General features: G+C 40.6%; 1 protein-coding gene across 2 annotated transcripts in view; it reads left to right on the top strand.

Annotated features, from left to right (window-relative positions):
- The window catches only part of ARMH3 (armadillo like helical domain containing 3), a 133802-nt gene that overhangs the window by 35343 nt on the left and 75072 nt on the right, over window positions 1-23387 (top strand). For both annotated transcript variants that reach the window (XM_085306399.1, XM_085306398.1), the window contains exons 16-21: window positions 2540-2598; window positions 3991-4056; window positions 5145-5214; window positions 6736-6796; window positions 9654-9742; window positions 23039-23121. In XM_085306399.1, the coding sequence (XP_085162525.1) occupies window positions 2540-2598; window positions 3991-4056; window positions 5145-5214; window positions 6736-6796; window positions 9654-9742; window positions 23039-23121 (428 nt within the window). The remainder of the gene's footprint in view (window positions 1-2539; window positions 2599-3990; window positions 4057-5144; window positions 5215-6735; window positions 6797-9653; window positions 9743-23038; window positions 23122-23387) is intronic.

Genomic DNA, 23387 nt, shown 5'->3' with positions numbered 1-23387 from the left:
TGTGCATAATGCCTCAGGAACTGCCAAACTAAATCTGTTTCGGGTGGAATAAAATCCTACCCAAGCAAGCCAGCTAGTGATGAATTTATTCTGGAATGAGGCAGAAGTTGATGCTTGTTTCTTTTTCTTGATTCTAGTTTGTATAGGACTTGAAATTTATGTAGCAGATGGACCTTCTAATCTCCTTGCCTCCATATAAGTATATGCCAATGAGTTCCACRGATCAATCTCTGTGTGCTGAACACCTTATGTTAATGCTTTCCAAATTGTTGCCTGTTTGTTTTAGTGGATGTATTAATTTGCTCATATTCTGAGGATAGATAGGGACCCTGTCTAATATATATATATATATATATACACATATATATGTGTGTGTGTGTATATATATATATATATATTTGTGTAAGAGAAAGCAGGTGACACAAATACAGCAGTAAGGCAAAGAGAATGAATAACTTGAACTTCACACCTATCTAAAGATATAAGGAGTAATACTTGTTTGCTGTACATCCAGGACTAGACAGTTGTTTCAGTTGTGTCCCAGAGAGCRTAATTTAATAGATTGTTTTCTGGTAGATCCTCCTTCTTAATTTCTCTCTTGTGCCAGTCAGACAGAGCTGCCTTGGGAGGAAAATAAAAATCTCTGCCTCATTTTACCCATTTGTAAAATAGAGTTCATACTGATAGGCATCCCCACAGGAGATGGTCTGCTTTGCACTTAATGAAGGATGCTCTGGAAGTACAGAGTGGCTGTGTGAGTACCAGCCTATGTTGTTTGTAACTCTGCTGAAAATGGCATGTTATTCACATGTATTGACTGAAGGCAGAGCATTTAGTGTGGAACAGAAGCCTTTACAGCATAATCCCTAGAGAGAAGTGATAGCATACCTGAAATATATACAGGGAGGCCTTACAATACGAAGATAACAAGACTCCAGTGTATCAGAATTCTCTGAGGCCATTTTCTCTTCCTTTGCTGGAGTAGAAAACTTCAAAAACCTTTTATTTGAGGTAAGGAGACAGATCTAACTCTACCATTCCAAATTTTTTTTCTTACTCTATGTAGCAAATGAAATCTGCACACTTCARGATACATGTTGTTAGTAGATCTCTGTCCTTCAGCAGCTTAGAACAGAAAACAAGAGAGGCATCAAACTAGACAGAACTGCTAGCTAAGCCCATTCTGTCTATTTTTTTTTTTTTTTTTTTGTGGTTTTTACATGCACTAACCAGCAAAGTGTTTGTAAAGATGACCTGCAAAGATGCAAGAAGTTTGACTGGTGCTGTTTTTGCTTTATGTGAAAGTTTTTTCAAGTTTTCCCTGCCTCCAAGTTAGACTCTTAAATCAGATGTCTGGGATGTCGTGTCTAGTCTTCACAGGTTTTGGAGAAGTTGTTGAAGGTCTCAGGAATATGTGATTTTGAGCTTCCTCAAAACTTGGTTGTTTTTATAMCAGATATCCCTAAATGAGGTTCATTTCCTCCTACCTAATGTGAGGGTGTAAAGAAGCTAGAGCCAGACTCTTCTGATGTTCACAGTAAATGAATGAGAGAGACAGCAGACAAGTTGCACCAAGGGAAATTCCAATTAGATATAAGGAAAAGAATTCTCCTTTTGAGGATGGTCAGACAGTGAAACAAGAGCCCGCTGGTACTGTGAAATCTCCCTCCCTGGAGGTGCTAAAAACTTGACTGAGTAAGTCATGGCCCTGCTTTTAGCCGGGGGCTGGATAAGAGATCCCTATTATTCTAAGTTATGCTATTACTTTATATGTGTCAATTATTTAGTTGTCAGAATAAAATACAGAGCAGATTTTTAAACAAACTCCCCCCCCCCCAAAAAAAAATGCATTTTTCTTCCTCAATCTCTCTTGGTGAATCTTTCACTGCTCCAGTTGTCATTCAGGGCAAAAGCTGCTTGAAGTTGTTAAGATGAATAAGTTGTGGAACATGATCAAGGTTAACTTCTTTAACTTTGAATTCTAAGTGTTTGCAGACTTCATTCACGAAAGAAGCAGACAAACAGAGCAAACTAGGTTATCTCTCTCAGTACTGGGATTATAGCTCAGGACTTTTAACTCCCAGCATTACGTTCGTTCTGTTATGCTGTGCCTCCACCAAAGCTTTGCTGCATGTTTCATAACTTACAGGAAGGGTGGCTTTTCTCTCTGAGACATGTTTGAAAGAGGGAAGAATGTCTCAGCTGTGATAAAGGCAGGGGCTCACCCCAATAATTAGAATACCTGTAAAAGTGAAACTGAGTGAGAAAAGCCCCATTGATAGTCACAGTGCTAACAAAGAGATTCAAATCAGAAACTTTGTAATTGGCAAMGACTTGTGAAAAACTTAGTGGGTTTTTGTGGTTGGACTGGAGGGAGACTGCTTTACAGGTATGGTTAGACATTATCCATCACAGAGGAAGGAGGAGTAGGCAGAATCTCTAAGCTGCAGCAGGATGAGCAAGGACTGCAGCCTGTCTGACTCTTCAGCATTTCTCGGCTTGTATGGTTCATGCAGGACTTGCTTTTGCTTCTTTGCAGATGAGCACCGGCTGCACAGTGGCAAGCTGTGTCTGATTATCCTGACATGCATAGCGGAGGTAGGTTTCCTGTGTGCCACTTCAGCAGGTGRTCTCTCTAAAGGGCCCTTTCTGCGTGCCTGTTCCCTGCTTTCTGTTGACCTGGAGACCTGCAGTGGTACTGAGTAATGAGGGTCTGAGGCAATTACATTTTGTTGATAAGCCTAACGCAATGCTGTTAAAATTGAATTGAAACTTGAAAACTGAAGATYGTCTGATTTGGTTTAGCCAGCTCATGGGGACAAAGAGAGAGAAAACAGTTAAGAGCTGTTGAGAGACTTTGTGATGTTACGGGCTTTTAGATGAGTAATTGTGCTAATGGCTTTCAACACAGCTATTCGAAGCAATCACGGGCAGTGCCATATCCTGTCCGTCCAAGAAGGACGTGTGTCTGAAATAAAGCTGTTTGGCAGGTTGGTCACTGCAAGCATGGGTAGCAAATATGATGGTGGRGTGGAAATCAGTATCACAGGGCTATGTCATTAGCCCTGGCTAGAAGTGGTCCTGTCTCATATGTCTTCCTCACTTGTCTTTTGGGACGTGCATACGATGGCTTGACTGATGTCCAGAATGGTGACCAAGCCTATGTGGTGTTCATGTTTTGCTTGCTTGCAAATGAAAATCTTTGATTCTTAATAAAGAATAAAAAGCAGTGAAATTGATAACCAATGTAAGGATTCTGAAGTAGTTTTTCAGAGTATAGTCTAATRGCTAATCGTCTTTGTTTCAAATATTTATAATTACATGTTTTTAGCACCTGAGTACTCCAGGCAGATGTGCAGAAAATGAAAGATAAGAAATACTGCTTCTACAAAGCAAGGGTGTGGTTTGGCTCAGGTATTAAAGGGAGGATGTATTTATTACCAGCCTGGTTATGCATTACCCAGAGATCAGTTTGATTTAGAGCTGCTCTTGGAATGAGATTTGTCTGATGGGTGGGATGGCTGATTGACCTACTTACTGCCTGTACTGCAGTGACTTCTGGCATGATGGGGTTGGTCAAAATGCCAGTACAAACCTTTCTCTTCACTTTGTTGCAGAGATACCTGTGACACCTTATGCATTATGCAGCACTTGTTAAAATCTTGATGCTGTAGTATGCGCAGTCCAGAGTTTGGATGAGCAAAGAAGAGAAATGGAAAATAAACTGCTAACAAAATAAGCAGCAGTACAAACTTTAACTAAAGTAGAATTGGGGGGCAGGAGGGTTTGATTTCCAACCCCCTACCCTCACCCCCCCCACTGGAGGTACAGGTAGGGAACAGAGGTGTGACAGGTAGCTTTTTATTCTTATAACTGTTTATCATTGAGAGTTTGGCACTAAAAGGCACTTGTGATGCAAGAGGCAAATGGAAGGTGTTGGGCAGTTTATTTGCTGTTTATCTCTCCTTCCTTTCTTGTCCTTTCCAATAGGATCAATACGCTAATGCTTTCTTGCACGATGACAACATGAATTTTCGAGTAAACCTACACAGAATGGTGAGTCTTTTTCCACAGATGCTTTACTTGCTCTGCAGGATGAAAACACAGGATTTGAGTTCCTGTATGTTGAAAACAGYGCCACAGATGCCTAACCTAGATTGCTAAGGCATGTGGAAATCCTATGAGAAAAGCAGTACTGGGGGAATGATCTTGAGATCACTCCCTGAATATCTTACTCTTTCAAAGAACAAAGAGCCAGTATCCATACTGGCTAATTCAGAGGTCTGTGTTAATGATGATCCTTGAGATAGGTCTGGCCAGTGCAGCTAGGAAGAAGCTGTGTAAAATGAGGTCTCTGAGGAAACTGGTGACAGAGAATGTTCTATCCTAACCTTCAGCAAGCGTTAGCCCTCATGTCATATATTAATAGCCAGCTGGGTTATGCTGAGTGCTCTGATTCGGCTTATGTTTTCTCCTGGGTGGGTGATCCACCTGCAAGGAGGAAAGTATTTTTTCCAGACTTTCCGTATTGGATATCCATGGAGGAAGTGTCCTTACCTGACTGATGAAGCTCTTTAGTTACAAGTAACTGAATAGATATTCTGACTTGATGTGTTTTCCCTTGGTGGTAGTGACAAGTTCTACCTCATCCAGCTGCGGAGCAATGCTTGGAATTGTAAAAAGTCCAGGACAGAATGAAACTTTGTATCTTAAAGTGAACATACAGTGAGGGTGGTAGTGCTTTCCACTTAACAGCAGACTTGCCATTCAAATAGCTGTTGGTCTGTTACAACCAAGACCAAAACCGTTTAATGCTGCATCTGCTATTAAGAATGCAAATCACTGCTGGGTCAGGAGCAAATCAGTACATTAACCAAGGGGGAGGAATTGCTGTGTGATTGATTTCCTGTCTTGTGATATGACAGTGCAGTACACAGAGTAACCAAARCCCATCTGTCAGCATGCTTGAAAAGCAGGCCCACTTTGCTCTAGCCATGGCTTTCAGGATTAATATAGGTGAGACAGCAACTGAGAAAAAGATAAAGGAAAGTCTATGCTGATAGTACTACTTTTATGAAAAATACAGTAATACACAGCATGTCATTTCAAACTTCTGTCTTCTTTTCATCTTTGTATATTTGAAGCCAATGAGACACAGGAAGAAGGCAGCAGACAAGAACTTGCCCTGTCGCCCACTGGTGTGTGCAGTGCTAGGTGAGTGGTGTTAGTGCCTGTATGCTTGTGGTTCCCAAAGCATCTTTTGTTATACAATAGGAATAGGTGATCTGTGCTATTGAGGAGGAGCAGATGGCCTTAGAAAGAGAGATATTTAGCCCTGAGGGGGTTTCCAGCGGTAGACAGTCCATCCTTGTATCTGGCTGCCTTACAGAGAAATTAAATAACAAGATTCCTGCTCTGTTAAAAAGGAATCCTGTGTACATTTACAGAAAATTTTGCAAAAGCCTGTGGGCCCCATCTTACCTGAATAAGTGACAATAGGGAAGAGAGTTAATTAGTACACTAATAGTTTTAAGCAAGTGTAGTAACAGTTGGTCACAAACACTTTCTAGATAATACAGTGGGGGCAGGCTTATGGAAAGGACAGGTGTTTGATGGAGATGTTTCCTGGTGCTTTGGCTTTTCTGAGCAGAGAAAGAATAGTAATGTCAGTAGCTGGGGTTGGTTTTGCCTGCGGATGTGGAAGCACAGTTGAAAGCTTTTCACTCAATGCATGATTAAATTGTGAAATTCATTGCTGTGGAGGCCAAAAGCATAAATGAGTACAGAAGAGGATGGAGACTGGATCCCTGGATGGCTATTAAGCCTGATGGTACAGATGCAGTTTCTGACTCTGGCATTTTCAAGCAGATGATTTTTGAAAACTGGAATAAAACAGCCAGGGGAAAACTCTTTCTAGACTTACCAGATTTCTTATACTCTTTCCCTAAATGTCTGTTCTTGGACACTGTTGAGCCACCTTGCTGAGTTGTTTGGACCCTAGGAAGTTACATTTTACAATTGTTACCACAGGCATGGGTTAAGCTAAGGTGTTTTATGCTGAAGTTACATTGGGCAAAGAGCACGCACATGTACTCAGTTACCACTTACTAGCTGAACTTACAATAACTTCATCTCTTTCAATTATATTTCTGTACTCTTTGCCTCTTATCCTTACACTGGGATCCCTTAAATGTTGAAGTGACATTCTCATTTTTTTTTTTTGCTGAATAAATCTTAAGCAGAAGCTTAGACTGTGGTGAGATCAGACTGGTTTTACTTGCTTCAGAATTGATTTTATAGATAAATGGGTGTTCTCTACAAAACCTTCTCTGCAAGTAAACTTATGAATTGTGTGTGGTCTTTGAAAATCACTTTCTAAAATGTGTTTCTTAATGGAATTTTCCATTGCTGACATGGCTTGAAATACAACAGCAACTCTAAGCATCAGAATAAGTAGTGTATTCTTTATTTGATTAATGGTGGTGGGAAAGCGTGTGGGGAAAGTAGTGCCTTAAAGCAAATTGCGTTAGATGCCCTCAACTTCCAGTATAATATGTACACTTTTCTTTTTTAATTCTAGAAGGTGTCTAATTATTTTAAGGAAAAAAAAGGGGRGGAGGATTTTCTGTCTTAGCAGGGCTATTTGGTAGGTTGTTAGGGTAGTTTGACTTCCTTGTCTGCCAGAACTTAACTACAGTTATCTCTGCACTTACTTTATTTTCTTTTCTGTCTTAGATTTGATGGTGGAATTCATTGTAACACACATGATGAAAGAATTTCCTATGGATCTCTATGTGTAAGTGTCTGTGGACTGACTCATAGTTCATTGGAAGTTTGAATTTGAGTTCTCATTGTATAACAGTCTTTTGGCTGAAATATCATTTTATGGCTGATGGGGAGCTGGATGGCTTTTCATGAACTCTTCCAGCAACTTTTTCTACTTTTAAAATGGTCTGTGTGCCAGAAAACTGAAAGCAAAATGAATTTCTACCTTCCAGACTTAACTTCCTAATCTACTTGATTAAATACAAAACTTCTAATTCTGAAAAGCCTTGTAATACATGCTCATTGCAAGAATTCCTGCTTYCCAGAAGCCAAGTCTTGCTCTAGAAACTGAAAGGCAGTTTTGAAAAACAAAATATATCTAACATGAGGCCTGGAAGGCAATGTGGAGAATGGGAGAGCGACTCATTTCAAGACTGAAATAACTTGTTAGGCTGCAAGGGTAAAATCTAGCCCTGGGGAAGGGGTAAGGAGTAGAGGATGGGGCTACACATGAACACTCCTTGTGTCTCACAGGGCCCTTAAAATGCTTTGTTCCGCTCTAGTCTGAAGGGCAAAAATAGGATTTTGGCAGATCATTGGCTTTGCTTTGTTTGTACGGTGCTGAATTTCCCAGGGGCTTAAACTGGACTATATTCAGTAGAAAAGAGTTACCTTAAGGAAAAACAGCCTATAGTTTCTTTGTGGCTTTGCCCAAATAAATCTAGAACTGCAGTGCTTTTGCAAGGATTATATAGTTCAATTAGAAGTTTGTGAGAAATTATTTTTAATGACAATTACAGAATTAGCTGTGGAAGTATCGTACATTGGAATTTCCCAAGAAAGGTGTGAAGTGCTTGGGCTTGAAGGTAAAATTGCATCTAGAAACCTCATGGGAGTAAAAATAATGAGCAGTAGCCACCATCAGTGGACATTGGTATCTGTTCCTTTTGGCATGTTTATGTAGTCCTTTCATTACTTTCCTGCCTGAAACCATCCCATAGGAAACACAGTTATTGCAAACAAAGTGAGTGTTCTGAATACAGTGTCACATCTCTTTTTGCAATACATCTAAAATATGACAATCTCGGGCCATTTAATGAAGGGCATATTTACAAGAGAAATCCAGGTTGCTTTGACCAAGAGTGTCTTTTTTATTATTTTTTATTTTTTCCTGCTATGTATATTGTGAATCCTCCATACAAAGATTACAAAAAACCAAACAAATATCAAGAAAACAGTATGGATGCAGTTGCATCACTGAAGCAACATGGCTGGCAAGTCTGTAGGCCTGGTTGCTTGTGCACTATGGCTGTTAAACCTTTCCGCATGCCTTTTTTTCCATGCCTTGCTTTCACCCAGAGAAGTGGTATGCAACCAGTAGCTTTCAAWGCCAAGGTATAGCTGCAGAGTATTTTGCACTAAGGGCTATTAATTTAAAAAATGTTTTAGCTATTGCCAGATTCCCTCTGGTTACTGCCGTAAGTAGCTTTTTGCAGAGGCCAATTCTAGAGGCCAGTTCTTAAGGCCAAGCAAATACATRGCTGGAAAGGCACTAGGGATGATCTGGTACCAGGAACATCAGAAATGGTAGTTCTCGCCCCAGAGTGATTGCTGTTTCTGATCTGCAGACAACTCTGTGCTAGCCCAGCTGTTTTACTTTCTCTTCAGGCTGAATTTATGAGAAGGCAATGTGAAATACTAGCACTCAGGGTGATTTTCAGCTACTGTAAATATCTCTAAATTTAGCAATTTCAGTCTTTATCCATCGTGATATTTTTGAGATTATCTAAGAGTCTGTTGAGATGAATGCATATTATTCCTGAAGGCTTTTTTAAAGCCTTATTTTGAACTCTTTATTCTGAATAAYTTTCAAGCAAACTTTTATTTAATTTCTATCTGGTTTTGTCTGTTGTACGCTGTTTCAGTAGTGTCTTTTCTGAGATGTTGATATTTTACATTAGTAAAATAATACATTATTTTACTAATGTATTTTTGAGAAAATTTGATTTTTTGAAGTCTTGCTGTTTTTCTAAATGTTAATAACTAAAAATAGCTTAGTCTACAACTCAAATTTGGATATATTTTTTATCTTGTCTTTAATGAGAGCTAGTGCTAGAAAAATTACTCTATTGCATATTTAGTTCCAGTGTTATTCATGAAGAATGTGCACCTAGGAGTTTATAAACAGTAGGTCTCTTAAAGGCCTGCAAGATTTGGAGACTTCACAGGTGTATTTACTAGGTATTGGGGGATTTCAGAGGTTGCAGGTGTGTTGCTTCATCATTTCTTTGGTTAAGGAAATTGAAAAGCTAGAAAGAAATCCCCTTTCATTGCTAAATAATAGAAYTGTCGGCCTTATTCAATGAAATTACAAATCCTGCAATTGTTAGTTTCACTCTGTAACTTCCTTTAGCCTCATGCCTATGGCCAAAGAAATGGAAGAATTCTGCTGTGACCATATTTTACAAAGACTGAGAGCAGTATCTCATGCATATGGAACTTGAAAACTRAGTAACTTTTTGCTGAGTTTTAGGTTTCTCATGCAAGGTCAGCAAAGTGTGAAAAATATTAATCAAATACCAAATAAAATTTAAAAACCTAAGAATAGCACTCTTGCATCTGTAGTCTGTCCTGTCATGGTGAGTTTAAACTGCCATACAAGCTCCTGTCTCTGGTCTTTCTCAGACYTGATTTTTCAGTTTGTTTCTTTGGGTATCACTTTTCTTTTGGAGCCAAGGAGAATAAGCCACATCTTTTCTTAGGGTTAGAATTGGACCATTTTCTGCAAGAGACAAATTAGCTGATTTTGAGACATTTCCAAGTCTCAYGTGGAATTTCTGGGAAAGGTAGCGGTGAGCATTAATGCTTTGCCCTCTCTTTTTTTCCAGGCGGTGCATTCAGATTGTGCACAAACTGCTGTGCTACCAGAAGAAATGCAGGGTGAGGCTTCATTACACCTGGAGGGAGCTCTGGTCAGGTACTTAAAGCTTTTTATATTTGGACCATCTCTGCTGATGCCAGGAGTGGCAGTCTGGTGGTCAACACCTTTGGTTCCATTGCTACAGGGTTAAACAGTAAGCAGCATTTCTGTTAAATCGTCTTTATTTTGCTTTTTAGTTGCTACATGCAAATTGCCTCTTTTAGAAACGAGGGCATTATCATAATGAGAGCTAATTTGCTTTCTTGTCTGGCCATGATCACCATGGTATCCAAGTGTCTTTGTTTATCTGTTTTTCTACCTGAGTCCCTCTTTGCTGACTGGAGAAAGATGTGTTCCAGGCAATAGTGTTTTTCCCCCAGACACTTGAGAGTAGACAGGAGGTAGACTCTTAGGTAAAGGGAGGTAGACCTTACTTTTCCTTTTTACTGTAGCAGATGGATGTAGACAGAAGGATGTGTGCAGCTTCTTAGGAAGGCAATGTGGAAATGTCAGTGGGAAGGAAGAATGTTTAACTCTGACCTTTACACTAATTGCAGACAGTGCAGTTTACGCCCCTCATATCCCTAGAATAGATAAATCTTACAGGATTTGACTTATTTTTTATAATCTCATGGACATAGCGTTGCATGACTGTTGTGCGGGACAATCCGTGTGTGGGAAGTCTGAGGAAGAGGGTAGCAGAATGATGAGACCTAGCAGGCTGCTTTCATGAGTATAGTGGTTTTGTTCTAATCTAGCAAGCAGTGAATKAGCTCAACTGGGAAAGTACAGTTAATCCCTGAGCTGTTGTGGCTTAAACAAGAGGTTTATGAAAATTTAAGGGAGCATAGGTCTAGCTGTATGTTTCTGGAGCTATGCTTAAGACCTAAGATCAGTGACTTGGCTGGTGTAATGCAACTCCCATCAGAAATTTGAGAGCAAGGATGACTTGAAAAAGGCTGTGATGAGTGGTTTCTGAAGCTGTTCTCAATTAATGCTGAGTACTTCCCTTCAGTAGTTTTGCACAGCTGAGTGTAGGTATAGGGAAATGAATGAACAATTTGAGTYGGTTTCAGTTATTAAATTTTTGCCTTTTGTGACATGTGGCTCATTCAGGCTCTCTAAATTATTCGTGTGGAAGGTGAARGGGGTGCCCCTAATTAAGAGATTAGCAAGTTGTTTTCAGTTKCTTTCTTCAGAACAGAGCCCCTAGAGGCATGGCTGCAATGCCACACTGGCTCAGGAGGAAAGTGGGTACAATGCAGAGGTCTGTGAGTAGAAATTGCATCTGGCCGTTTGTGTGATCRCTTTACAGCAGTTACAGCAGAGCTGCGTTCATCCCTATTTTGTCAGGGCAAGCTGGGGCTTTTCTCCGTAATGGCAGTAGGGAATTCTCAAATGTAATGTTTTCTGCTTGAAGATACTATTCCACAGTTCAGAGGGCATACTCTAAGACACCTCTCAATCCTTAAATTTACAGGTAAATTTAAGGGGAGGGGGAAGGGAGGGGAAAGAAAATCCTTGCCGCATGCTGACATTTACTATCTTSGGATATTCTAGTTAGCTATCTCTAATTAGCTGGTGTTTGTATAGTGCTTAGGAAATGTAAAGTGCCTTAGATGTGTTAAGTACTGAACGTGCTCTGAAAGCAAAGCAGTAAAGTAAAAAACACCCATGTTGGTTGTGTTTCTGCAAAGGACTGGGAATGCCTGCACACCTGACATCTGAAGAGCTCCATGCTTGCTGCAGATTTCTGCTTGTTTAGGGAGGTCCTCTTAGGCAGTTTTTTTCATGTAGGATGTTGAGGTGAACAGACCCTTCAACTGCCAGGTTGATTCATTCAGGCTGGAAAGGTCTTGTATTGAGTAGCATGTGCACCTGTAAAAAGGCACATCCTGGCTGCTCCAGGTGTGTATTTCTAGAATGCTGTATGTGGCTGTCTGAAAGTTAATTGCCAACCCTATCTCTAGATACACTGTAATTAACTGCTATCCCTTGTCAAGGCTGCTCTTTGATTCCACAGAAYGTTGCTGCCTTTGCAGAAGAGAGACTGTGTTTCTGGCAGATGAGGCCAAAGCAGAGCACAGAGACTGCCGCACTCATTTCTACCCTTTGTGGGTCATTGTAAACATATTCTCCTCTGGGTTCTTGCTTTGGATCGAAGGATTAGTTGTCACTGCTGGATGAAGAGCTAAAAGGGAACTGCTATTCACACTGAGGCCTTAGATTTCTGGTGCCCTGTCAGGTGTGCTTTACAGAAGGTCTTCAAGCCCACACTTGTCTTCTTGAGTGACAAAGTATGTGATGACTGAGGCAGTCTTTCTTGTGCAGCACAGCTAATAGCAATGGAAGCCCCCAAGCAGAGTTGAGTGGAACAAAGCGGATGGAGGGAAAGAGTGTCAGCAAGCGTTGAAAGGAAGGGAGAGAATTGTACCTGGCATGTAAGAGGAGGAAGGCTGTTTCAGGCAGAAAGTGGAGTGGGAGAAACAGACAAAGGAAATGCAGTGGGGTGAGGAGGCAGTGGGGACAGYGTGTGGAGGAATGGAGATGCAGGTTGTAGGTGGAAGCAGCAGCAGTATATGGAGCCTTCTGTTCACTTGCTGATTCTAATGTTAGCTACACTCTAATTAAGGAAAGCCACTAGTATGTCATCTAATGGATACATGCTCTTCCTTTGTGAGTGCTTTGTCTTCAGTGTGGAAGACTGGCAGCAGCGCAAGAAAAATTCTGCGGTTCCTTTTTATGATGTAAGTTACAAAGATAAAGCTCTATATGGCAAAAAGTGTGTATAAGCTGGCTCTAGCTAGATGTAGTCTGAAAATCTATTTCTGATCATTGCAGGAGGTGAGAACCTGGAATGTCTTAAAAAATAGAGCACTGGAGAGTAATAAAGCAACTGTAAGGTAGAGTTTGATCAGCTTATGAAAATGATTACCAAGCAAATACTGTTGTGATAGATGGGCAAAACATTCAGATATGGAAGTTATTAACTTCAGTTCAGTTAGCTGTGGTTAGTATGTGTCTCCATCCTTTGCTATCTGAAGAAAATGTTCAGGCACGTGTGTGTGAGTTTGGGGTTTTTTTTCTGTTTTTTTTTTTTTTTTTTGGATGACAGTGTACCATTACTGGTGATTCGGTTGGAAAATTGGCTTAGCTCAGAAGATGTAAGTGGATGAGATTGTGTTTAGCTAGCCCCTTGCAGACGTTTTTTGGCTATTTTGCAGATCTCCGGGACTATTGCACCAGGTAGCTGATAAATAAATTGTTGAAGGTCAAGTGTAAGGTAGTTCAGCAGACCTGATGAGGAGATTACATGGTAACATCCAATTCCCTGTTCTCACAAATACATTTTGCTCCCTGACCTCCCTGAAAACATACTGTACTGGTCATAAGGTAAGGGTTTGGGTTTTAATTGTTGAAAAATTAGTTTATACAGCACTTGGGTGATGCAAAGTGCTATATATGTTGTTGTTGTCAAGCATGTATAAGCTATGCCAGAAGARTTTGTGAGTCATTTAAGCTTTTTATATAAAAGACCTAATTTTTTCAACTCCTCCCACCTCAAAATTAGTAATGCTTGAGCAATTCACTCTGAGCTTAGAGGGTGCAGGTAACTGCTTCGCAGTTGCTATGGTTTAGTTTAAGGGAAAGCCATGTTTAAAGAAATAGAAAAGCAATTCTAATGTAGGCTAATAAAGGCAAGAGTAAATCATTAAAAAAACCCTTAAGTATAATGAATAATGATGAAATAACTATTTATTAGGGCAATTGTATGCAAAGGAGGATTAAGAAATGGGTTTTGCCTTAAAAAGCATTTAAAATCAGTTTCCAAATTATGGTAAAGGCTATAGTTTCTTATCTTGTAGCTTAGTTAATTTGATAGATACTGAACACTGAAATGAAGGTACTTCAAATGTGTAGCATCATCAACAAGTCATTTTTTCTGCATTTTAAAGATTTTTTTTTTCTTTGAGTATCAAGGCAGATTTTTACAGTACTGTTGGACAAAATCTACTCTGTGTGGACTCCTTTCTTCTTTTGGTCATTTTCTGTGTTTGTAACATGCGGATAATATTYTTAAAATCTCTTTGCATGGATACTCAAGAGGTGGAAGGTTCTCCTGTGGAATATATTAAAACAAAAACAATATTTTGTTTAAAAAAACCACTCGGTTTACAACATACTTGCTCTTACGCAGTCCTTGTTTAAGATGGTATCATTTAATCACTTGTGCTTTGCTTTGGTATCTCTGTGGCTGAAATATTAATTGCTAATAGTATCTGTTACTTATGGCATTTCTTACTCTCCAGTTATTGATCAGGCTTGTTTTAGCCCTCTGATTTATGTTTCTGAACAGATTTGGAAATAAGTTAATGCTGCATCTCCCATTCATCTCCAGTCTCGCTGTCATTATCACGTTTGCAGTAGTTATCTGGTAACAGAAGCTGGTCTTCCTAGAGCTTTTGTGGAGTATTAATGTACTGCTGAACCAGCTAGCCTGCTTTGCTGGCACTGGCAGAGCACTAGGTGCCACAGGGGTTTGAAAGACTGTAGAGCTGCTTAACCAGCTACAAATGATTTTGAGATTTTCAGTAAAGGAATTAAAGAACTAAAACTTGCCCTTCTGTTGCAGAACTTCTTATGTGCTTTTAAAAATTCTACTGGGTCCCAACATTGAACAACACTCTTCTGAATGCCAGTAGAGTCTTAACAGAGCTCAGAGGAAGCAGTAATTTAACAGATGCCCCACTCCTGCTGATAGCATAGATGAGATTGCTCTGGTAATTTCTATGCAATTAGGAGTTTAAGGATATAGTACTGAAGAAATGCTTTTAGGCTGTGAAAGATGTTGCAGGCATAAAAGAAGGGCTTCTTCAACACAGTCAGTGCTTTCAAAGGTAAATAATAGAGGATTATGTGCAGGGATGGAGTAGAAGGAACAGGAGCTTGTGTGTTGAGTGTGAAGTGCTTTAATGTGTTGGTTGGTACAAAGAAAGTCTGTCTTCCTCTACATTAAATGGTTCCACTTTAAAGTGTACCATTTTGTGAAGAAAAAGAAATCATTATGTGAGATTTGATCTTTCAAATACTTTCCAGTAAAAACCTTTTCTGATATAATTCAGCTGCCTGTAAACTATAAAGAAAACTATAGAACAAATGCTGGAGTCTTAGCACCTTTAACTGAACATACTCTGACTAATGCAGATTTTATCTGGGGCTTTTGCTGTTTTGTGTGCCTGTTGGTAGTGAGGGGTTGGTCCAGCGTTTGAGTTGCACATGAGAATCTCCATGTGGCTGAGGGCTGCCAGGCACCTGCCATATGTCGCTGGAGACTTGGTGTCCCACCAGTGGTTCTTGAGTGTGAGATGGTGCTGGCTTCTCAAGAGCAGTGCCRCTTAACTGGGGAGTGAGGCTGGAAATGGGAAGGACGGGTTATCTCTGCTGTGCCCAGTGGCAGAGTAGTAGAAAATGGCAGTAGTTCAGTAGGTGACTGAGTGATTTGGGGAGGGAGTTAGTCAGCATTTTTAACCCTCAGAGGATTTGTAACCCCCTCACGTGAATGCCTCTTTCTCCCTGGGACCTTGCTTTGGTTTTGGGAGAGTGTGAGCACTAGTGTCTAGCTAGATGTATCCTGGGTATTTGTTTTCAGTGTTTCTTAATTTATTGTATGTTTGAAAGAGGGAAGGTTGTTTTCTTCTTCGAATGATGTATTGCCTATTTCAGCTATGCTTATGGTTCCTTTCTTTACTAAGAAGGATGTAGATGAGATTTCACAGGTCTTACATTAATTCACTGGGGGCAGATGTGCTTAGCTCTGGGCCTGTGGAAAAGGTGTTTGCTGGACGCTGGCCTCTGGTGTGTGTGCACAGCATTTTGTGGCCCGTGTGCTCGATTTGGATGCAGGCTTCTGGTGTTTCTGATTGATGGGCTGTTTTACTTGATCAGCTCCTGAGGGGAGATCTGGCAGTTTCTGCAGAGCTTTTGGTGACAGAGCACCTGAGCTTGTGAATTTGTAAGTTTTTTTTTTTAACAAAAAGAGCTTGTAAGCTTGTATAAGTTGAATCCTATTTTCTTCCCCCTCCCTGCTATTTTTCTTTTTTTTTTGATGCTTACTAGCATTGATACGATTTAAAGTGTTACTTTGTGAGCTCTGGAGCATTTCAGTGAACTGCATCATTTCCCATTTTCCAGAATGGGGAAGCTGAAGTTCTGGAAGTTGTATTTATTTCTAAGTGACTCAGTAAATCCATTTTAGAATTGTGATCAGCTTCCGTTTTACACAATGTTCYTGCCTAATCTGTGGCAACGCACCTCACATTTACATGTAGACAGGTGATCAGAAAGCTCTATCTTTGTTCCTTGTCTTTGAAATTTAAAGAAAATAGGTAATAGTGACCAGCTGTGTAGTATGACACCCACCAGGTTCACTAGTGCTTGCACTTGTTGACTCTAGGGAGGTTTATGGAGCAGTAACACAGGAGCAATACCAGAATAGTGCTGAAATCTATTATGAAGACTATAGCTGTTCACAAGCTAAAGGATGCAACCTCCATGCTGTGGAATAGGTAGTGGGAGCAGGCAACTGCTGGAGGTACGGATTTTCTTCACTCATAGGAAATCTAGTGGTTGGCTGGACATGTGGTGCTATGCTGGCACAAGCTTGGGTAATAGTTGCAGCTATTGGTAAGAGTGCAACTATTAGTTAGCTCTGTAAGCTATTTCACTGAGTTTAGGAATGCAGGGAAATCAAAACATCAGTGAGGTACAAAATTCATGGGCTCCTGAGGCAATAAAATAAATCTTGGCTGGAGTTTTGTGATGTATTCTGTGGGTAATATCCATTTATTCATTTAATTTGTAGTTCTGGTAGCCCACTGTGTTGCCAAAAGGAATGGTACCATCTTACAGAACTCAGTTACAAGCGAAAAATACACAAAGTTGGAAAGGAAAACTGCAAGTGTCCATTTAACTCAGACAGTGAACTGTGTGTTTGTTTTAGGTACACCAGGAAAATCTTTAAATATTGGCTGTCTGCTGCCATTCTCTATTGGTTGGCCAATTTTTTGTTAACCTTTCTATATTATCTGTTTCAACTGAGACAACTTTACTGTAAGAACACAGAGATACTTGAAGTGTACTGATACAAATCTTGTAAAGAAGAAAATGTAAGAAACCTAAAAGCCATTAGCTCTTTTACCAGAGAGAACATCCTAAAAATGCACCATACAGGAATTTAGAAAGTATTTGTGTTATCCTGGGTTTGCCCTTGTGATCAACAGTACTGGATACTGGACTGGGTCCATAGTTCTAGTCTTGATGTATAGTGTGATTTCCTGCTCTGATGTTTAGTTTCCCTAATGTGTCAGGGRATCGTTCTGAATTTTGCAATCTGGATGAGCATTCTGAGGCTGCACCAGTGTGCTTGGCCTATTAGTCTTCAACAGGCRTTTGATGTTGGCCACTGTTAGAGATGGGATATTGTGCTTAAGTAGGCCTTCCATCTGACCTGGTATAACTAGTGCTGTTGTTAGCTCCACTGAGTGGAGCGGTGTTAGTGCCATTGAGCTCCTTGGAGGCAAAGGGCCATAGCTGTGTTCAGAAATGGCAATCGGCTGCCTGCACGATGCATGCTTCCCAAAGCCTGGGCTGTCCCTTCCAGGACGAGAAAAAGTAGGCACATGGCTACTTGTTACGGGGTTGCTTTCCTGCCTTCAGGAAGTTACCTACCTATGATGACAGACTGCTGTGTTGCTGAAGTCTGAAGCCAGCTCATGTATTCATGCTTTCAGTGGTGTTGCAGACAGAGCAGTACTGTTTCTTCTCTTTTATACTAGAGAAACTGAAGCACAAGAAGACTAAAGTGCTGCCTTCTAAAGAATTTAACCAAGTTTGTCCTCAGTTGTGATCTAGTGCGCTAATTCCTGCCATAGTCCTGTTAGTGGTATAGACTTTACCATTCTCCCTCTTGAATATGTGTATGTGAACACACAGGCATACATACATGAAAAAAAATATATATATATATRTGTRWAAWWWTAYAYATRTRYAYWWTATATATATATATATAAAGAGGTTCAAAACGCTTACTGTGCTGCTGAGTCACTTGGAGGCAGAGGATTTTTCTACAGCAAGGGAGTTTTGCCCGGCTGCCCTATATTGCTGTGTAGATGGGGATCATCCTAAGGAGGCAAGTTGAAATAATGAAAGCAGGACAAGGCCTTGAGTATACTCAGAGTGCTGGAGGCTGTTAGTGTTATGGTAACTTAGGGAGGAAATGGGGAAATTGCTATTCCTCCTGGTGTGCCCCAAAAGTTTCAAGAGCTCTGACTAGAAGATTGAAGGATATTAGTAGAGCACAGTATTCCTATTAATTGACATTACATTGTAACTTCTGGGGAGCCCTCACTTTTTTCTTTTTTCTTTTTCTTTTTTTTTAACCTTGCTCCTTTGAGGGCCATTATATGCTCCATTAGAAGACTYTTTGACCTCTGAACACAGCAGAGACAGTGATAGAGGCCTCCAGACTGTGCTCATCCTAYCATGGATGTCAGCTATATGTGTCTCAGGGCTGTTCTTTTCTGCTCTGTTATACAATAGCCCATCAGAGCCTTTAATGCTCTTGGCAGAGTCTGCGCTACATTGGGACTTGCCTAAAGGACTGTACTATTTCTCCCTCTTTCCCTACTCCTCACCCCTGGTCATCAGTGATCCAAATGATGAACACTGAGACCATCCAAAATGTGCTGAGACTTAGTTTACTTYTATTTGAAATGATGCTTACGTAGAGGGTAGAACTGTTTTACGCAGAAGGGGGAAGTAAAAGTCTGCTATGAGAAGAGGAATAGGGTAGGGAGGGGATGTAGGGCATCGGTCCAGAAATGGGAATTACTTCCTTCCCAGTGAAAGAGAGGAGAAACAGCTAGGAGAAACAGCTTGCTGCTCACAGCCTCCTTAAAGGATTGGCCTGCAGAAGAGTGGCAAGTGACTGACTGAGCAGGAGTATTTTTGCTCCTTAGTAGRCAGACCAACAGTGATAAGGGAAAGTGTCTGTCCTTGAAAGCAGCTACGTCGTGGAGAAGTTAAAGTCTTCAAATGCAGTCACTGCAGTTAAAAATAAATAAATAAAAATAAAGGAAGAGGGAAGGTATTTGTAAAAGCTGATGATTCCATTTTTCATCCTTTCACTATAATAATCCTTGGGAGAGAAAATTGCCTGAAAATTGATCTAGACACTTTCACATACAGTGAATTGTATGGCTTCATGCTCATTTTAAGTGTCCGYTCAAATTTAGTTCTTTAGTTCTTGGGTGTGGGTTTTTATTAATTTATTCTTTTATTCTTTTTTGTGGGTGTAACTGTAGGTGCTCAAGGTTGTCTTCTCTGCTTGTTGTTTTGGGAAACATAGCTGGTGTGCTCAGCTCAGGACTCAAAATGAAAAGCTTGCATGCAGATACTGATTGCTGCTAGTTTAGTTACACCCTCCTGCTTTTGTTGCTAGAGAACTCTAGTGATGCTCCTGTGTTGTGAAATTATAGGTGCTTTGAGATTTAGTGTAGTGAGTGTATTGTATTCTGGTAAGGAATGGGGAAGATGGGTATCTTTAGGGGAGAAAAAGATGCTAGAGAGCATTGCAAAAATGGTGCATTTTTCCAGTTTGTATTGAAATAGATCTCTTGCCCACACTGTCCATCACTTAAATCCTGAAGAACAAATTTGGATAACATGGCTGAGCCCAAACAGGGACCRTAGTTCTGTCTGTCTGTGCAGCTGAGAAACCAAGCTGCTGCTCTATTGGGAGCAGACATGGGTAATTTCCTGGCTAGTGTGGGAGAGGGCAGCCTGCAGATGGGATATGAGAGAAGAACAATTTATTGCAGCAGGAAAAAGTGACACATCTGGTTTAGCTTCAGATTGCTCAGGAGTAGTAATATTGCCCTGTTGGAGCTCAGGAATGGATGGGTGTTCAGGCAGTTGAACCTTTGCTCTAAGAGTTTATTTTTTCTGTGCAATGGCACTGAAGGGCAGTGTGTATCTGAAGCTGGATTTAAAATTTGTTAATTGTGTAAATTCCAGAGCACAGCTCTGCTCRGTTTCAGTGCAGCATCTGTCTTTGCAAGCTAACTGCTGAGGCACAGACAGCCATAGGTTTAAGGACTTGTACTCCACGGTGTTCCTGTTCCCTCCTTTGAGTCTCTTGTGCAGAGACATTGATGCAAAAAGTGTTGGTGTAGGAAAAGATTGCTTGTACTCTCTGCATACATGTAGTGCATCCCCTAGTTAGGGTTGCTGCAACTGTCATAGAAACGTGAGGTTCCCAAGGTGTCAGGTGAATTTATTTGTGCAGTACATACAGTGATTGTAAACTTGGCGGTTTGTCTTCCAATTAGCTCTGTGCACAGCCCTGGGCTCCTTTTTTCCTGTGAAGTGTCCCTTGCCCTTCTAGTTCTTAGGGAGTAACAACATAGGTTGACTGTGAGTGGGCTGTTACATAGTGCAGTTCAAACATAAAGACTGATTTCAAGCAGCACTAATCTTGTCTTTTTTCTAACTGGAAAGGAAAATTAAACATGAGCAAATCCATTACCACAGGTGGAACAGACCTAGGAGCTGTTGTCAGGGTAGACCAGAGAAYTGGTTAGTTTTTTCAAGTATTGTCATCAAAGTAGAGCAATGCATGTGCTTCAGGGAGGTGTCTGAGAAACACTAGAACAGACAATTATAGGATATTTGCTGCTGTCAGTTAGTGAATACTAACTAGTAAACTTTTACTAATATTACTAGTATTTATATTTCTCCTTTTTTAAAAAAAAGTCTTTCTACCACCGGCAGTGTTCTTGTTCACTGTGTCTGGATGTTCGGTGACTTCTCTTCAGGCTACGCCACCACTCTCTGCCAAAAGCCTTTCAGCAGCTTCTGATGGAAAAGTGAGAGGTGATGATGCAAAAGCTCGAGGCTTTCCRCCACTTTTTTTAGTAAATCCCAGGCTCTGCTTTCAGAAACCCTAACTGCTAATAGTTGAACAGCAATGCTTGGGCAGARGATGTGACTATATGGACTGTTCTGGCTGGGCAGGAGGTAAAACATGCTCATAACTATTAAGAAGAAAAATGGCCAATAAGCTGCTGTGACGGAGATGCRAGGCAGCTGCCTTTGGTTCAAAGCACTGACTGCGGGAGGCCGTAGTTTTTGCTGTGGAGGTTTGGTTACCTAGGAAACCTGTTCTTAGCTGGTTCTCTGCTCCAGTGGAGAGCCCATCTGTACCTGCTACTTCTTTGTTTTGAAATGACTGTTTTACCAGAAGAATATCTGACAGGAGTATTTGTGGAGCTGGATTATTGTGGAATCTGGGCTCTGCTTGTGGTCCCAGGCATCTGAGTTTAAAGATGAGGTGGTGATGGCATCGGGACTTCTGTGGCTGGGCTGAAAATGGATTAATATTTCTATTTAGTGGGCTGCTGTCATGGAGGGGAGSCTACTGTCAGTTGTTAAATCCTGAAATTGTTTGAAAGGGGAAATGACTGCATGTCAGGAGTTTGCAGAAAACAAACAACACCCCCCCCCCCCCACACACACACAACTTTGTTCATTTTGATTTGCAGTTCAGCTCCAAGCCTCCAGCTGGTACATTAGGATAAACTGAAGCAAATTCTCTTTCTGTAGTGAATAAACAGCCTCATAAGGCCTGTGAGCTTCCCTTTTTTGGGACGTATGTAAACTTCTGGTACTAGAGAACTACTGGCATTAAAAGGCAGTGATTTCAGGACTGTATTCAAGGTTTCTAAGTTGTTTGATTCCAGACCTTGCCAATCTCATCACATCTGTCRTCTTGCTGTAGCGTTTTCATTTTTGCCTTTTCTAGATACTCTGGAATTTGGGGGGGGTGGAGGAACCCTGATGTTTCTGTTCCCTGTACTTTATCTGCCCACATTTCATAGCCTGTATGTTTGGGCAAAGTTGACTGGTCTACTCTCTCTCCTCTACAGTGTTCTCCCAAACTGAAGCTGGTTTTCTTATAGGTTACTGTGTAGTGTGGAACGRTTGCATAAATAGTGATAGCATATGGAGGTGCCAGTGATAAGGTGTCCTTAGCCTACTATGTAGGCTTAGAAATTTAAAATCGTATATAAACTTCAAAAATCTGTGGACCTCTTTTTCCCTTCTCAAATGACGTATTTCAGATCTGCTGTTTGGTAGTGGGTGATAGCTGCTTGGGTGACTTACTGACCCAGGGTTGTTGAACTATTGTCTCCTTTTTTGATGTTCTTTCCTGACTAACTTGGGCTGTGAGCAGCAGCAGGTTTCATGGAAATGCTGCTGCAGATTAGGGTGTGTGCATGTGAAATAACAGATTTAACAAACTGAAGTTGGGCCTAGAAGAATTAAAGGCCTGCCTGACATTTCTCTTAGATACTGTTACCAATTAAAAGGTRATTAAGAACCTTTTAAAGATGCCTTTATAGCTTTCCAGTTTGACTTTGCAGGCCACCTAATTCAGATGTCTTAAGTCATGAAACCCACTGGCTTCAGAGCAGAAAGTGTGTTAAGAATCTCTTCTAGGCAGGCGTCAGCTTTGAGTCCTGAGCAGGTATCATGCAGAAGAAAATAGCTTTCTCTTTGAAATTTCTGCAAGCAACAATGTTAAGAAATTTCCACACGTTTTCCAAGTGTATAGAACACAAAGTTGGTGTAATTAAAGCTCTTTTAGCCAACCATTTTAATTACCACTATCGTTGTCTGATACTGGGTGGTTGTGAGAGGCTTTGTTTTGCTTTAAGACAAGTCTGAACCAGATCTGTTGTCTTTGCTGCACAGCCCTAGATAACTGACACAATAAAGTTCTGTATCACACACTATGTACCATCACAGCAGCACTGAGATAGCAGAGCTGCAGCAAAGCCATGCTGTCTGTTTTGTTTTGTTTCAACTTTGTGTAACAAGAGGAGTGACAGTTTGGGGCTGATTCTGTGTGCATCATGTTGCTGATGTATGAAGAGACAGGTGTGTTTTTCCAATCCTGAAGCTCACTTGAGGATCTGGCAGGTAGAAAAATACTCACCAAGTTAACAAATGACTCACCTTGAGCCTGAGCAGGTTTGGGAAGTCAGTGAAGGAGAAAAAAACTGGGACGTGAAAATAACTGTCACTTACTGGCCCAGCCCAGTATTTTAGCYGATAAACCACATGTAAACCAATATACTTCTGAGAGGTCAGCAGCTGGCATTGAGGTTGGTTGATATCAAAGTAATGAATGAACATCTATATCTAAGGGCCTTTCTGAGAATGGCTTTGCTTTTATTTAGTGTGTGTGTGTGTGTGTGTGTGTGTGTATATATATACTTTTTTTTTCCTTAGCTTTGATCAACTTGTTGAAGTTCCTCATGTCTAATGAGACTGTGCTACTGGCCAAACACAACATCTTCACCCTTGCCCTGATGGTGAGTATAGTGAAAGCAAATACTCTAAGCAACTTAATTCATCTTAATTGAACCTTAGGAAAGAATCCTGTATTTCTGGCCTTCTAAAGAGATATCAGAATAAGGCAGAGGAGCTGAAGAATATGACCGATTATTTTTGCTAGGAAGATGTTTGGGAAAAGGAGTGCTTGGAGTCAGTGTAGGGTTTGCTCATTGAAATAAACATGCTTATATGAGGAGAGGCTTAGTTTAATTTTTCAGATTTGATAACCCTACTTCTTGTTGTA

This window comes from Rhea americana, unplaced genomic scaffold, assembly GCF_003343005.1.
Source record: "Rhea americana isolate MKP2758 unplaced genomic scaffold, rheAme1 scaffold_24, whole genome shotgun sequence".
Classification (NCBI taxonomy): Eukaryota; Metazoa; Chordata; class Aves; order Rheiformes; family Rheidae; genus Rhea; species Rhea americana.
This window is presented reverse-complemented; position numbering and strand designations above follow the sequence as displayed.